This window comes from Benincasa hispida, chromosome 11, assembly GCF_027475165.1.
Source record: "Benincasa hispida cultivar pf3 chromosome 11, pf3_genome.v1.1, whole genome shotgun sequence".
Classification (NCBI taxonomy): Eukaryota; Viridiplantae; Streptophyta; class Magnoliopsida; order Cucurbitales; family Cucurbitaceae; genus Benincasa; species Benincasa hispida.
The window spans coordinates 10,666,992-10,683,695 of record NC_143488.1 but is presented as its reverse complement, the minus strand read 5'-3'; the positions used below and the strand labels follow the sequence as shown (position 1 = coordinate 10,683,695).

The 16,704-nt window shown below is 34.3% G+C and overlaps 1 protein-coding gene and 1 pseudogene across 3 annotated transcripts; both read right to left on the bottom strand.

Annotated features, from left to right (window-relative positions):
- Nucleotides 1-8,821: 8,821 nt before the first annotated feature.
- On the bottom strand, nt 8,822-9,748 carry LOC120090520 (RING-H2 finger protein ATL80 pseudogene; annotated as a pseudogene). The gene has a single exon (XR_016524650.1). The product of XR_016524650.1 is annotated as an RING-H2 finger protein ATL80 pseudogene (transcript).
- Nucleotides 9,749-9,956: 208 nt separating this feature from the next.
- LOC120090519 (MLO-like protein 8) lies at nt 9,957-14,407 on the bottom strand. 2 transcript variants are annotated; one of them, XM_039048233.2, is made up of 15 exons: nt 14,041-14,407; nt 13,744-13,801; nt 13,430-13,653; nt 13,216-13,332; nt 12,708-12,768; nt 12,477-12,565; nt 12,244-12,318; nt 12,074-12,162; nt 11,884-11,933; nt 11,756-11,796; nt 11,496-11,669; nt 11,340-11,375; nt 10,891-10,958; nt 10,730-10,790; nt 9,957-10,628 (listed from the first exon to the last, which is right to left on the bottom strand). In XM_039048233.2, the coding sequence occupies exons 1-15, from the start codon at nt 14,221-14,223 to the stop codon at nt 10,209-10,211; spliced, it is 1,746 nt and encodes a 581-aa protein (XP_038904161.1). In that variant the 5' UTR covers nt 14,224-14,407; the 3' UTR covers nt 9,957-10,208. The 2 variants fall into 2 exon arrangements, with proteins under 2 accessions (XP_038904161.1, XP_038904162.1); XM_039048234.2 differs by having other exon boundaries at nt 13,744-13,791; nt 14,041-14,260.
- Between the last annotated feature and the right edge of the window lie 2,297 nt (nt 14,408-16,704).

Genomic DNA, 16,704 nt, shown 5'->3' with positions numbered 1-16,704 from the left:
CAACTGTGGTAGTTGGCCAGCTAATCAAAGACAAGTTTATAGGCATAGGACGTGTTTATAAACCTCATCACATCCAAGAGGATATGAAAAAAAAGTATGACGTAAACATAAGTTATGACAAAGCATGACGTGCAAGGGAAACTGCCTATGCTCTCACTAAGGGTACTCTAGAAGAGTCATACACCATCTTACATGCTTATGAGGAAGCATTAAAAAATGGAGAATCCAAGTACAATGTTTGAAATTGAATTTGAAGATGATGTGCATTTCAATTATATGTTTATGGAATTAGGGCCTTGTATTGAGGGTTTGCAAGTTGCTGACTTGTGATAATTATTTATGGGTCGCATTTGAAAGGAAGATACAAAGGGATCATGTTGGTTGGCGTTTCCATGGACAGTGACAACCAAGTATACCCACTAGCATATGCCATAGTGGATAATGAAACTGATCGAGTATTGAAATGGTTTATGTCGAATTTGAAGTGTTCCATTGGAGAACCCCCTAATTTGGTGTTCGTGTCCTATCAAGCGTTATCTATCAACAATGCCATTTGTGCAGTTTTCCCCATGAAATTTCATGGATTGTGCACGTACCACATAGAAAATAATATCATTTCAAACTTTAAGGACAATACGATTGATAGGATGTTCAAGGATGCAGTCAGGGCATTCTGCATGTCAGAGTTCCAATCACATTGGGACTGACTTCGTAGTTTTGGAGATGGTGTTGTAACGAAATATTTGGAGGATATCGGTCTTGAAAGGTGGGCACATGTTTACCAAACTGAACGAAGATACAACAACATGACGTCGAATAGTGCAGAGTGTTTCAATTCTTTAACTAAAGAATATCGATTGAAAGGTGGGCACATGTTTACGCTCCTCCTCAGGCTCAGGATGTATGTGAGCCACTAGCACATCATGAAACATATCCTCACTGGAGGTGTAAATGGACTCATGGATGTCTATGTCATCCTCAGATTCGCCATCCCTCTCTCCACCTTGAGCATCTTCTTGCCCATCACCATCCCCACTTTCTGAACTATCGTCCCCATTTGAAATACCGCCACTTTGTGAACTACTATAGCTTCCCAAACTCTCAACGTCGGAATGTACTTGTCTTACGACCCGTCAATCGACTAGGGTGTCCCGAAACTTCTTCTTAGCATCGAACATGATAAGACCCTCTCTGACTTTTGTTTGAATTAACACAACCCAACCCAGTAAGATGGTTAGTGCCAATATAAAAACCAAATAAACATACTGTGGCTAGATTACACATACATTTTGAGACTAAAAGATGTCTCTCTCCAATACTTTGAATGATACCGAGTAGGAGCATGAACACCGTAATATACGAGGCACAACTACCTTAATCTTTCGAGTGGCAATGTTTGCCGCTACCGATGATAGGATCTTGTACGTCCATACCTAAATATGAAACAAAACATATTCAAAACTATGTTAATGGTAAACCAAAGATAAACTTATGTTAAAGAACATCTACCTAGAATGTTTGGGAAAATCCACGCAGAGAGTACTTTAGGATGTAAATTTTTATTTCCTTTCACCTTCTCCTAGTATAGACCAACCTTATCATTCAATGCAGTCTTGAGGGCGTCGAGGGTCCTCTCACAAATAACTTTATCCCAATCTAGAATGTTGTAATAATCGAAGTCTTCAACGTCTAAAAATAATGTATGATAGACTGCACTCTTCTTCTTGTTCTTTCCCATCATTGCAACCTCTGTATAATACACTAAAGTGATCTTAACAAAATTATCATCATTTTCGAACTCCAACTTCTTGTATTCTTCTTCTAGTAAATTCAGGTGGAGTGAGTTCGAAGTCGATTGATTACCAAAGTACATAATTACAAGTTCTTTTGAGGACTCATCACTTTGAAGAATTCACTTAGGGGACCGCCACAGACTAGTAATCAACATAAAATCATCTTTAAAAAATGTGACAACCTTTCCTCTAACAAAGAAATTGACGAGTTAGCTCTCTTCACCTTCACTTCCCTCAATAGCATATGGTGGACAAGTGGGTTGTTGAATACAATGTCCATGTTTACGAATTGCCCAAAAATTGTTCTTTTGAACATCTTTAACTATCCTCAGGTAAGCTTCTCATTCACAATCTTGTTGGCATTCACAATGTGGGCCAAGCTTGTTACTTGCTCAGAAAATCGATCAACTTTATGTATTTTCAAACCTTTAGACATCTTAAAGTACTCCTGCATGAAATGAATGTTCAATCTATCAAATGATAGGTTCTTAAAAAAAATCAATAACCATACATTATGTTTAAGTTTCGTTAGACTCGCTCTTGCTTGTCTCACTCTTGCTTGGATCGCTCTCGATTGTCTCGTTCTCGCATATATCGCTTTCACCTATTATGCTCTCTCTTTCGCCTATATCGCTATCGCAAATCTCGCTTTCTCTTTCGCCTATATCGCTATCGCAAATCTCACTCTCTCTTTCACCTATATTGCTGTCGCAAATCTCGCTCTCACCTTATCTGGCTCTAACTATAGCTCATCTTCGTCCTTAATGACATATAACACATTGAAACCCAAAATACAAACAGATGCGACCGATTACTAAACTCCGAAACTCACAGAACGTGTCGACTGATTCCAACCCAAAACCTAAACATACACAACATGCACGGCGAAGATTAAATTCATTTGCCCAAGAGCTTTGAATGTCGGCAGCAGATGGACAATTTATCAAAGCGAGATTGAACGACACTTCCATGCAAGAATACCGAGTGACACTTCCACACAAGAGTACCGTTATGTTTGAAGGGAGAAATTTCGTATGGAAGACAAAAGGGGAGGGTAATTTTGTAATCTAGTATGACGATGATGTCGACAGAGATTTGACATTTTTTTTAAAGAAGTCGTTTGACATTTTGAGCCCAAATATTGGGTCATTGGCCCAAAGTAGATGAGAAGAAGAAATTAGGTATGGAATTAAGTTTGGTGACGGTGTCACGGGAGTAAGTCATTGTGAGTTGGGAATGGTTTTCTGATAAGATTTGTCCATTCCCTTGGCCTTAATCAGTTTGCCTTTTTGAACGCTTGAATTTTGTATTCCTTATAAGAGGCAGAGGCTACCTATGTTTACACCAAGTCGTTTTCTCCTCCAAATTTCTATATTTAATCGTATAATAATTATTTTTTGGGTCTAACGGTAGGTAATTAAGGTGTTGAAGGTACTCATCATTTTCGCCTTTTGTTTTCGCACATATTATCATTTTTTCATGTCCATTATTTTTAGAAAAATGCACAATATTTGTACAAGTCACCCAAATGTATGATAATAAATTGTCATGTGACAAATTTTTTAAAATATTATTTTTCTCACATATATATATTTTCTCTTTTTGATTGAAGGAGGTATGAAAATGAAATGCACTTAAGTATTACTCTAATTTTTATTAGACTAGTTAAGAGTACACGGTTCATGGATTTCGTAATGAATTTATGTCTAAGAGATAAGTTTTACGTATTCATGTTTCGAGTTTGTTAATCTCAGTAGTTAACATTTAGCTTAATTAAACTCTAGAAAGGACATAGTTATCCGTAATTATATTGTCCATATTCCGAATTTGTTAATCTCAATAGTTATCCATTTAAGTATATGACGATGTTAAGCAGAAGTATGAAACCAAATGTAAATTCATCAAGCCCTAAAAAGAACATAGCATCGTGATTTAATTAGAAGACGACTTTTACCTACACTAATGTCCCCCACCCCACCATTAGGACATTATTTAATTTAGTTGGGAAAAAAAAGCTATATTATTATTGACAAGTGGTATGAGGTTATATGATGAATATGTATATTTTCTAATGTCACAAACAATGGTGTAGTTGTAACCACGTGGAAGATGGTAATAAGCACACGAAGTAGGAGGAAAAATGGGAGATGTTTTAAAGAGAGTCAAACATAAAGGTGAGGTAGATGAAGATACACCATCAAAATATTCATATCCATTTGAGAACAACCTTCCTCATAATCTTCTTATTTGATTGAACTCACTCGTAATCTTCTTATTTGATTGAACTCATTCAATATATAGTAGAGGGGAGATTGTATATTTGTTGATTGCAACCAAAAGTTCCCTCTAATGAGATGTTCGATATGGATAATTGATATCTATCTAATAAATGCACACTAAATATTTTAATTGTACATGAGAAGGTATCTCTATCTTTTCTTTCTTTATCGTCTCTACACACGACATTAGAGATGTCCATGAAGCGGGCCGATGCCGGGATGTCATTCCCCATGCCCATCCCGTTTCCCATTTCATTCCCCATCCCTGTAAAATTATCCACAGAGATTGGGGTGGGGATTTCACACAGGAAATTTGCAGGGATCTGTTCCCTACGGGGATTTTTTTCTCGTTATCTTTTTTTTTCCCTTTTCTTTTGTTTTTCTTTTTTTTTTTTTTAAAAATCAATTGATTTAAATCACTAATATGAGTAAATTTTAATTAAATAATTAACTCTATTACTAAAATTGTTTATTATGGTTTGTTTTACCTGAAAATTTGAATTTAAAGATAAATTACTCAAATTTTGACTTAAAAAAGCTAATTAATTTTTTTAGTAGAAAGAAATAAATATAAATCAAATTATTCACATATATATAATCTAAATTTAAATATTCAATTTAAACATATTCATTATTTTTCCCAATAAATAATCAAATTTGAAATTTAAATGTAATATTTATATAATAATAATAATAACATAACATTAGATAACTAGCTAATCGGGACGGGGACGGGAAACAGGGCGGAGCAGGGGCGGGGACGGGAATGCATTCCCCGTCTTTGTCCTCGTTTAGCTCATGGGGAATTTTTTTCTTCCACTCCCTTCCCCATTCCCCGCCTAATGGGGAAATCCCCGTCTCTGTAGAAAAATTGGACATTTCTTCCTATTCCCATTCCCATGGGAAAATTGGACATGGCTAGATGACAACTTACTTAGAGAGTATTTGACTCACCGAACTTCATAAATTGATGTTAAATAATCAACTCTACAAACTTTTCAATAATGTTGATATAATTTTGTTGAGTACTGACTTAAGAATTATAGACACCCCAAGCATTATTATATCAGTCAACTTACGAATACCTTTTAAATTAAAAAAGAAAGAGAGAAAGAAAGAAGTATAATTGTAGGGAGGAATAATGAAATATAATAGAGCTTTGAATGGCTCCAAGTCTATGAGTGGCGATAAGACATTAGTGCCTAATATCTGTTTTTCTTTGGGTGGTCTAAGAATTTTGTTTTACAAAAATTGGGAACAATATTGATTAAATATACAAATCCAAAGATGCTCTATTTTTTTTTAATATAAATAATTGATAATTAATCAGTCAAACCATAAACTATACTGCTCATTTTTAATTTAATTTTTAGCTCCACTTTTGTTTTCGTGATCAAAATTAGGTAAATATGTTCTTTTTTAACCAAATCATTCTTTTGGGTGTAGCTTTTAGGAGATGTTTTGTTAACAGTGTTATAAAAATATGAGTCTATATAATATGAAATTAACAAACTAAGGAAAATAAGATTAATATTCTTTTGACAAATTTATCAACTTTTTAAAGTTTGCCATTTATAAAAATTTCTCTCTTTAAAGGTAAAGTTAAGACATATTGGGCTCGTGTAATTCAAATCATCATGCTTTTAGACAAAAAAAAAAAAAAAAAAAAAATTATCGGAGTATCATGTAATTAAGTGTACATAACCATACCTAACAACTTTTAACTTTTTAGTTGATTGATAATTTAACACGAGCATACTTATCAAATATAGTCTTGGTATTTCAAATTCTATAAAATAAGTTTTTAATCTAGGAACCGAAATTAAATAATAGTTTTGGTTACTTTCAAATTTCAGTTCAACGACGAGTGAGCTTAGGAGGATTCAATATCTAACATTTTGGGTTACAGTGACATTTTTCAATGATTTAATTCTCGTAATTTTAAATTTCATATTATAATTTGTGTATAGTTTTAAAAATGTAATTTCTAATCACCAAGGCTTCGTTTGATGACCATTTTATTTTTATTTTTGTTTTTGAAAATTAAGCTTATGAACACTACTTTCACCTTCAAATTTCTTCATTTGTTATATATTTTTCATCAATGGTTTGGAAAAACAAACCAAAAAATAACTTTCAAAAAGTTGTTATTGTTTTTTAAAATTTATCTAAAAATTTAATCATGGTACTTAAGAAAGATGCAAATTATTGTAAGAGACGTGAATGAAATAGATATTTAAAAAAAACAAAAAACAAAATAGTTATCAAACTGATGGGAAAACTTATGTATAGTTTTAAAAATGTAATTTCTGATCATTAAGGCACTGTTTGATAATCATCTTATTATTTATTTTTGTTTGTTAAAATTAAACCTATGGATACTACTTCTATCTCCAAATTTCTTCATTTGTTATCTACTTTTCATCAATAGTTTCAAAAATCAAGCAAAATTTTGAGAACTAAAAAAAGTAACTTTAAAAAAGTTATTGTTTTTTGAAATTTGACTAAAAATTTAATCATGATGTGCAAATTATTATAAGAGACGTGGATGAAATAGACTTAATTTTAAAAATAAAAATAAAAAATAAAATAGTTACTAAACAGACCTAATTATTCCTCAACCATAAATTTGATAGTATGTTATTATATGTAAACTGACAATGTACTTGAAAACGTAGACTATAATATCAAAGTCACATCAATTTCCTATGTAATATTTTGAATAGATTGTGCTTTCATAAATTAAAGTAGGACTAGATTATGTGAGCCTAAAATGTTAAAAAGTGATAAAGTAGCCAAAAGGAATAAGAATCCTCTAACTCATAAAACTTTAAATTTTGATTTCTTTTTAAAAAAAGAGAATCTAGGTTTATTTTCAATATATTTTATGTGTAGAAGAATAAAGGGAAGGGTTCTCTTTTCTTTTTTTATGTAAATAATTTAAAAACTTAAATTAAATAGAAAAGAGTAATTAGATTAATGAGAGTGAAGAAAAGGGATAAAAATGAATGAGTGCAAACAGAGGTTGGAGGCATCAAAGGAAGGAATCATCCACAAAAATATCAGAAAAAAGGGGGAAAAAAACCCAAATTTGAAAGAGAATTGAGAAAACCTAAAACCCAAAGAAAAGAAAGTAATCATCTAAAAGTATAAGGAATACATCACAATACCTAAAGCAAAATTAAATTTCTTTTTCTTTTTCTCATAATATCAAATAAGAATCGATTTCGTTTGTGAATCTTATTTTACGAGTTTTTGGTTTCGTTTTTATATTGTTCTTAGTGAATTTGGAATATATATATATATATATATATATATATATGGAGAAACGATGAAACCTATATTGTTTGGTTTAGATGCTATTTTGAAAATTTTGAAAATATTTAAATAGCACTTTTTGACAACTTAGACACTCTAATTTCATCTTAGATGCATTAAATGTTTCTAATTAGGTTTATACTATTATAAAATGCCAAAATGCAATAACAAAAGGATCAAAATGAGCTTCATTTGGTCGTCATTCTCTCTCATCTTTTAGGTTATAAGTTCGATTTTCTATCTTAAAAGTTGACGTATAATTAAAATACATTTCATTTGAAAAAGCTTTACAAGGATATACCGATTTTTAACCTAATCTATCAATTTCATCAAATTCCATAACTTTGACGAGTGTGGCAATGTTTCTCTTGCCATCCAATCTCTCTAGGTCTCACTAGGAGCCATTCAACGCCAACCTCTTGAACACATTCCATTCTTTGTGGGCTCAGTATGTCCCTATGCCATTGCCACAACACTTGGACCTCAGCTCCATGATCATAGTGCTGTTGTTGGTCGTCGTTTTGGAGCACCAGTCGAGGATAAGTTCCTCAATTTGCAAACCAGAAAAACTGTATTAGGTTTTGATAAATTTGCAATTTCACGTCCAAAAGGTTTAAGAAAGTAGCGAACTTAAAACATTTTAATATTCCTTTACAAGAGGCAAGTAAAAGACAATCGTCTTTTCCAAATCACCATAGTTTGAAACAAAAATTGGGTGTACTAACTTAAATATTTTTACCTAATGAATTTTTTTTATTAGTGGACCATGGTTTTTGTTTAATTAATTGGAATTTGAGAGCTTTTCATGTAAGTTCTTATATTTTCTATTTTTGTTGTATTTACTTAGTTTTCAATTATTTTGAGGTAGTAGACCGTAACATCACAAACCTTTTAAATAGATTCTTAAAACTCAAACGACATATGCTACAATGTTTCTTTAAAAAATTCAAGATTAAAATGCCCGTGATATTTAATTTAAAGTTAAACTACTAGTGAAATTTATGTCTATTCAGTTGTTCAACTTTAGAAAAACATATTTAATAGGTCATATATTTTCAATTTTAAGTCAGCATTTATTTTTTTAAAAATTGACCCATTAAATATAAATCTAAATCTCATGTGTATTGATGTCATAAAAGAAAAGGTTCAATTTTGTAGGTGATAAATCTGAAAATTGACCCATTAAATATAAATCTAAATCTTATGTCTATTGATGTCATAGAAGAAAAAATTTAATTTTGTATATGATAAATCTGAAAATTTTATAAAATTTAAAAGCTCAAATATTGAATTTGTAATTTTAAAAGCCAATAGACTCGAGCATAAAATTTGGAATTTAACCTTAATTTAACTAAAATAAATGTAGAACGCCAAAAAACAAAAAACAAAAAACTTTGAGTCAAATTCATCACAAAAAAGAGTCAAAGAAGCTAGAATTTACAAGTGCAGTTTTTTTTAATTAGGGGATTGTTTACATTATGGGTGAAGATTTGTTTTTGTATTAAGAAAAAAAAAAGAAAAAAGAATTCACACAAAACTCAATCTTGTGTGTGTGATGAAACCAGAAATAAATAGAGGTTGAAGCTAAGCTTAGTTTGAATTTTATGAAATGGCGTTGAGTCAAGGCAGAAATCCCAAACCCCTGTTGTTATCTTCCACCTCCTCGTTGTTGTGAGCAGCGCCGCCTTGCACCACCGCCGGAAACTGCCCGCACTTCTGGCATCTCGCCACTACCAAAATCTGGCGGCAGGAAGGGCATGAGGAGTGGGACCCCAGCCACGTGTCTACGCAGCTAACGTGGAAGCAATGCCCGCACTGCGGCAGCTGCCGGATCTCCTCCCCCTCCAAGAACTCCGCCAGGCAGATCGCACATTCCGCCGCTATTTTCCCCTCTCCCCCCGTCGACTTGTACTTGAATTTTGGGAGCGACTGCAGGATCTTCTTCTTCAGTCCCCTATTCGCCGACGCCTGATTTCCTGCACTGCCTCCCCCACGCCGGAGCCACGCGCACCGAGCCACCGCTATCAGCCCTACCATACAAATTAGGGCACACAGCAACGCCGCCAGAATGACCACGAAGTCCGACTCCATGGCCACCGCCTCCGGCGGAGGTGCCAACGAAGTATTCCCGGCGAGAGCTCTGATATAGCGAGTCATGACACACACACACACACAACGTTGAGAAGAGAAGGGATCGGTATTGAGGGTTTGTGGTGCTTTCTTTGGAAAAAAGGAAAATCTTAAAGAGACTTTTGGTTGTTAGAAGGGAAGAGGAGAAGAAGACAACTTAGGAGGGAGGTGGGCCACTCCATATTTTGGTTTTGTGTTACTCATACTTATCTCATAGTTTAAAATCCAATTCAAGATTCTTTTGTGCAATATAAAGAAATGGTAAGAACACAAAAATTATTTTAATTAATTTTTTTATAAGTTCTTTAGTTATACAAAACTTACTAATATCAAATTTTCAGTGTATCATAGGATCGATTTTTTTACTTATTGCCTTAAGTTCAAAGATGTCATTGCCAAAGTCAGGTGATCTAGAATGCCCACAAGAACAAAGTCATTTAAGAAGCTACTGCTAATTATCTCCATGATATAATCAAGCAAAATTGTCTTTCTTTTCATCTCTTTACATACATATTTCATAAATCACAACACATTACATCTTTGCAACTGTTCTACCAAACCATGACTTTATGTTTTATGCTTTATGGTACATTCATATTTTTTTGGTGACCTCAATCAAAACTATATCATATGTGGAAGCAAAATCTTAATACCTTTACAAGCTCTCAGCTATGGCCACCAAGCTTATTTATTTCAGTGGTGCTGCAGGCTTTATAAATGAGAACTCATCTACTTCTTCTTTAGTTTGCTTTGGACTGTGGGGTTGGTCTGTTTCAGCAATTTGTTGTATTTCATCTCCATCTACATCAATGTTAATCGATTCGCTTGTTGATACTTGTTTAGGTGTTGCTAATGGATCGCCCTCGTAATCAGACGACTCAAGGTCCTCATATGCAGGCACACGTATGGAGTGTCCCGTAGTTTTAAACCGTCGCAATGAGCGTCTAAAGGAGTGTAGAGGTGAAACATTCGAACTACCTCCAAGTGTTTTAGTTGCTGAGGGTCGTTGAACCCGCTTCTTCTTCTTCTTCTTGGCTGTTTCATGCCATTTCTTGAGTGCCTTTGATGTCTGTTCATCAAAGATGGACCTCTTCATACTCGAACCCATCTGCATTAATCCATAAACGCCATAATACGATCAACCCTTCTGCCTCACAACAGTATGTTTGAGTCATAGAGAATAGAAGAAGAAAAGATATACATATATACCTGAGTTACAAGGGCGTATATTGGAAGTGTAACATAGCTGCATAGAAATAATGCTACTACCCTACGAAGCAGATGCAAACCTTGTGGTCAAAAAGCTCTTATATAGAAGACAAGATAATTATAGCTTTCGTATCATATGAAGGGAAGAAAAGCAAACTTACCCTATACCAACTTTTACAATTGTAAGGATCAGACCATCAGAGAAGCAGGAATTCGGGCCAAAAGAATACTGCACATGACAACCATATCGTTTAATGTAGCTTATGTATTACATAAAGTTGTTGTATAAATCTCAATTGAAAGTACCGTCGTTGCTCTTAGATACTGTGCAATGATTTGTTTCTTTCCCTTTTCTTCACACTCTAGAAATCTTATGTGAACTTTTTAAGCTCAGGGCCACAGAACAGTATGTTTTGATTGTCACGTTCATTATTGTCTCATCAGATAGTTATTTATATTCACATTATATGTCATTAAACATGACTAATTCAGACTAATAATAATTATAATACAAGCAAAATGAACCTTCTTAAAGTTCATGAACCATAAATAGAACTTAATTCTTGGTCAGAGAATTGAAAGGGGTCGATATAATGGTTGAGAAGAATACCATTGTAGACAAAATATAGGTGGTCTGGAATGCATTCTGCATGTAGCAAATGAACTAAAATGATCAGACCAACACCAAAACACAGTTTTCTCTAGATATAGTCTCAACTGCAACAACTCCTAAGGTTATGTGCTACATATGGGAGATTTTGGTTACCTGAAATAAAGCAAAATGCATGAGATGAAGAATCAGTTGAGGTCGACAGAACCAGAAATATTTGTCGGATCCTTGCACGAGTGGAATTCCCTGGACCACTGCATGTTTCTCAGAGATTTCAAGAGCCATCCTAATCAAAATGCCTTGAAGCTTTGATCCAACAGCTAAGATTATCTGTGTAAGGTTAAAAGAGCCATTATCGAATAATAACTAACTAGCCAATCTGGTGAATTTCCCCTGAAGAAAGAGATTTTTCTTACAATCAGAGGGATAAATGATGCCCAGAACAATGTATGCCATCCTGAAAATGAAGCAGTTTTCTTTATAATCAAATTTTATCAAACTATTTGTCAAATCAGAATCATTAGATAAAGGAAAGTTATCTTACCAGCCAGATTAAGGAGAAGGAAGATCACAAATGACAACCACAGAACAGGACTGCCACCAAAATCATTAAAGAAGACAAGTTATTGATCAAGGCATATAATATGTTGAATTGATCGAGGTAAGATAAGATCATGTAAGATTAAATGATATCTTGTTCCAAGTTAAAATGGATTTAGATGACAGACTATTACCTCACACCGACGACTACCTTGAAGTCATCTTCTAAAGACCTTTTAATATATCTCTGGAAGTTAAATTTACTTCCAGGTGCTAAATGAACCTACAAGAGTATTATATCACTATTTAAAAGTTGAAGCTGTGATCAATATAGAGTTTTGCAATCGAGAAGATGAGAACGCACTGTTATGAATCCATTGCGCAGCGTCAAGTAATCAGCCTTACTAACAGACCCATAAAATTGCCTGAAGAAGCAGCCCTGCAACATATAATCAAATCTGAGTTATTTCATTCTCCCTCCACTGCCTTCAAATTCCTATCTGTTGATTAAGCGTCAAGCTCTCAAATTCATTGAAATGTTGATCAAAATATTGAAAAATATAGATATCGAAAGAAATTTTGAGAAACTTCTCTTACAATGTAGAAGAAGAAAGGAAGACGTGTCCAAAAGCTGGTGTGAGCTTTCACAAAAGATGTCTCATGAGTAAGCCTAAATCTTGCAGGATCTGTACAAAGAAAATAACCAATTTTACATCAACAAGGATGTGAAACTATAAAGTTCATGGAATGAAATTGGAAAATAAACTGTGATCTGAATCCATGAGATAAAACAATCACAGAATTTATTGAAAGTGAAAAATGACATACCGTTGAAAAACTCATAGTTATGGGTTGCAGTTTCCTGCTCCCACTCCTTCCAGCCTCGAATCTGAGCAGAAACACTTCCGTTAATAACAACGTGATAAAGTAGGCTAAAATTCGCACCTCAATGATCCCAAAAGTTAACTACATGACATAACTAAGACCACTTGTCAGATCGATCATTTTCCTGCTTTAATACGCTGCATTTTGCTTTATATGGGACTCAAGTCAGCATAATGAGATGCTAAGCTGAATTGAATTAAAGAAATTCTAGTAAGCTTATCATTCCCCAACATGATAAAAAGTTTTTTTTCTTTTTGCAAAAGGCCGAACAATTCGATACGAATGTTATAGCAAAGAGAACGATATTAACACAAGAGTACCTAATACTTGTTGCCCAACTTTATTATGTATGCACTTTACCTAATGGAAAGAATTGATTCAAGTAGTTGTATGAAAGACTTACAAGAAATGCAAAATCCTACAAAAAATAAATAAATAAACAAGACCTTACCTTCACCCTTCCAAGTGTCATTGTTATAACACTAAAGAGGACATGAAACACAGCTAAGAAGAATATGAGAATGTGTAACTGATGCAATCCATGAATAGATATAAGAGACACCTTACCCTGTTTGAAAGAATGAACAATGTTATAAACCTTCCACTATTTAGCAACAATTAAGTTTATAGAACCAAGGGTAAGAATCATGGGACAGTGCTCTTACATCCTTACACGAGGCGACATTGTGGCCTCCTGCCAACGATCTTCGAATTAGCCATTGTAGTCTCCGGTGATGTTCGTCTTCACCGGCTGCAGATGATGAGTCATCTTTCTCTTCAAGGTGACAGGGCAACATGAAGTTTGCCATGGCCGGAGGAATACAAATTTGGACTATATATGCTTGTGCAAAAGTCAGAAGCAGGGAAATGAAACCCAAAATCATCAACTCTGCACAAATTTTGTGGAATGTCAATCCTTTTTTTGTTTTTGTTTATCTTTCTCATACTCGGAATGTTTTATGTATGAATATTGTAGTACCAGCCTTAACCTTCTCCAGAGCTTCAAACAGAGAACTCTTGTGCTTTTCTGTCAACCACTAAGAGGACAAGAACAAAACAATCAGAAATGAAGGGACTAATTGCCAACAGAATACCTTGCTAAATTACCAATTGACTCAGAAAGCTAGGGTGGAGAAAACATATTCATAGTGATGAGTTAGTGAGCAGATGGTTTGAGAAAACACCCCAAATGAAAATTGAGAGAGCATGCACAAGAGTAAGAAGAATGGAAGCCAACAAAAAAAAAGGGCGAAATCCATTGCAACCAATCAATTACCGTTCCAACTTTGTGAAGAACTTTTTCCAAGACAATGGAAATAACAATGAAAAAGAAACAAACACCAGCAACTGCCCAGGTGGGTGTGTTATCGAGCTCCCGGGAGTGGCCGCCGCCGTCTCCACCGCCCGCGGCGGCGCCACCAAACAGAAGGTAGAAGCAGAGACAAAAAACAGACATCATAAGAAGAAGAAGAAGAAGGAAGCGGAAGCTGGGAAACAACAGTAAACGGCTAAAATAGCATTAAAATGGGAGAGTTTAGAAGTGGAATTAATTGTGGAGAGGGTGCAACATTATTGAAGAGAGTAGACAAAAATGGGAGTGGCCCTATGGACGGTGGACATTCATTTGTCATTAATGAAATTCTACGTTTAAGCCCAACTACACAGCTTATTTATTATGAATGCCTGAATGTACTTTTTAATTTCTAACCAATTTAACAAAAGCATATGTTAAAAAAATTAAAATGCCTTTATATTTATTGTAACATCCCCCATTCTGGATAAATTAGGATTAATTATGTTAGATTGTTTGGCTTTAATTTTCTTTGGTTTTTGAATTTTGGAGCTAATATAAAACAATTGAAGAGATAATTAATTTTATGTGATTTTAAATTGATTTAAATATTTGAAAGAATTTAATTTGTATCAAACTGATGAATTTTATATCTTTGATTTTGGTTTTTGGAGTCTAAACTAAGGTAATTTAAGAAATTAATTGATTTATTAGTTTGATAGAACTTTTGGAGATTTTGGAGATATTGTGACAAAATATTTTATTTATCTTTTTAAAATTTGAAAAAAAAAAATTGAAAGAATTGAGATATTTAAAATTAAAGGAGAGTAAAAAAAGATGGAAAATCAGAGAGAAAGACAGCAGTTTGAATTTTGAATGACAGCTTCCACAAGATTGTTGATTGTCGGAGTTTGAACCGTTGGATCGTACTGAACTTTGGTCAGTCTATTAGGGACATATAGTGTCTCGTTTCAAATGGTTGGATCGTTTTTTGGAGCTCTAGTTTGTTTGTAATTGCTGCTGAATAGAATATGTAAAACTGGGAACTCCCTTTCTCTTTCACTCTCGCAAATCCTCCTCATGCAAGACTCACTATCAGCCGCTGGCATAAACAATTTTTCCTTTGACAGCAATGCCCGCCGCCGCCCGTCTATGGTTGTCAGTGCCATCGTCGCTAGCACCATTGTCGTCGGAATTGACATTTTGGGTAAGTTATTTGGTATTTTATGGGGTTTCTTAGAAAATCTTGAATACCCATCAAATTTTGGTTTAAGTTTTGGCTTACCCATATAGTTTTTGTTGGGGTTGATGCCCTAAATCTCAGTAGGTTCTGTAGTTTATAATTTTAATGTACAAATAGATTATTTATTTAATAAAATATAAGGTATTTTATTTGATATTTAGTAGCATTAATCCACAAAACCAATAAACTAAGATCCAAGGTTGTTTTCTGTAACTTGAGCATGTATGTGGAGACATATAAGTGGATCATGTTCAAGCGATAACCTAAACAATTTGTGGTAAATGGATAAGGCTGGGTACCTTATCCTGTGACACTCGAATATGGCTCGCCTTGTAGTTGTAACAATTATTATAAAGCGCTATAAATGATCTGATCCTAATCATTCATGTGAAGTGTCACACCCCACCCCGAGCTTGCACTCCTGAGCCCGAGGAGAGGCGTGAGGGACTATAGATACCACCCTTTTGTGATACCTACAATCCATTTAAACCTTTTTACTCTCAGTAAACTTTAAGTCAATGAGATAAACAACAATTGAATAAGTAGGCCCATTTTATTACAACAATGTAATGTTTATACAACTCCAAGACTTAACTACAAAGTTCACAAAAACCACTCTTAAAACCCTTTGGAAATGCGACGGTGGCATGTGGCAGACCTTGACCTTAGCAATACCCTGGAACTCCTCACCTTTCACTACCTAGGAAAGAAAACATGAAAGAAAAGAACGAGTTTCACAAAACTCAGTGAGTGGTAAGCAATTTCTAGAGTCTATTTCAACTCATAAATAACAAGCATATCATAAATACGAGGTTACATTCAAACCTCAGCTTCGAATGGGTCTATTCTCAACTTTATCTACGCGCATGGTAGATAGCTAAACTGATAACTACTTAGAATGAGTATGTTACCTACCTACACACACACGGTAGATAGTTAACTATTACTAAACATAAATGCTTACTCTTTTGCGTTTCCTTTTGTTTCTAATGTCTTCTATGTGCACATAGCTCCCAGCTCATGGGCTCAAAAGCTATGCTGTCGACCCTCTGACCATCCCATACGAGGTTCCTCCCAAAGGCTTAGGAACTAGACCTCTCGATCCCCTGACCATCCCGTGAGGTTTTGCTTTTGGGCTCAGGAACTAGGTCTATTGACCCCCTGACCATCCCGATCACATAATCTCATTTTCATGCTAGGTACTCATTCATAACATAAGAATACACAATTTACTCTAAAAGATATGCTTAAAGACTTAAAGGAAAGTACCACTCACCTAGGTAAGGATAGGAATTTTTCTTTAGAAGTTACTTGATCTTCCCGGGCTTCTCTTTTGAACCCCTAAATTCCAAATTCAACTTAAAGCTTAGATTACTTATAGTTCCAAAACTTATTTTAAGATTCTT

Coding starts and splice junctions, on each gene's coding strand:
- LOC120090519 (XM_039048233.2), bottom strand. CDS start 14,223: ATGATGTCTGTTTTTTGTCTCTGCTTCTACCTTCTGTTTGGTGGCGCC. Junction 12,319..12,476: donor TTCCTTTCTTCTTCTACATT/GTAAGAGAAGTT, acceptor TATATGTTGCAG/GGCTGCTTCTTCAGGCAATT. Junction 11,797..11,883: donor CCTTCTCCTTAATCTGGCTG/GTAAGATAACTT, acceptor CTTCATTTTCAG/GATGGCATACATTGTTCTGG.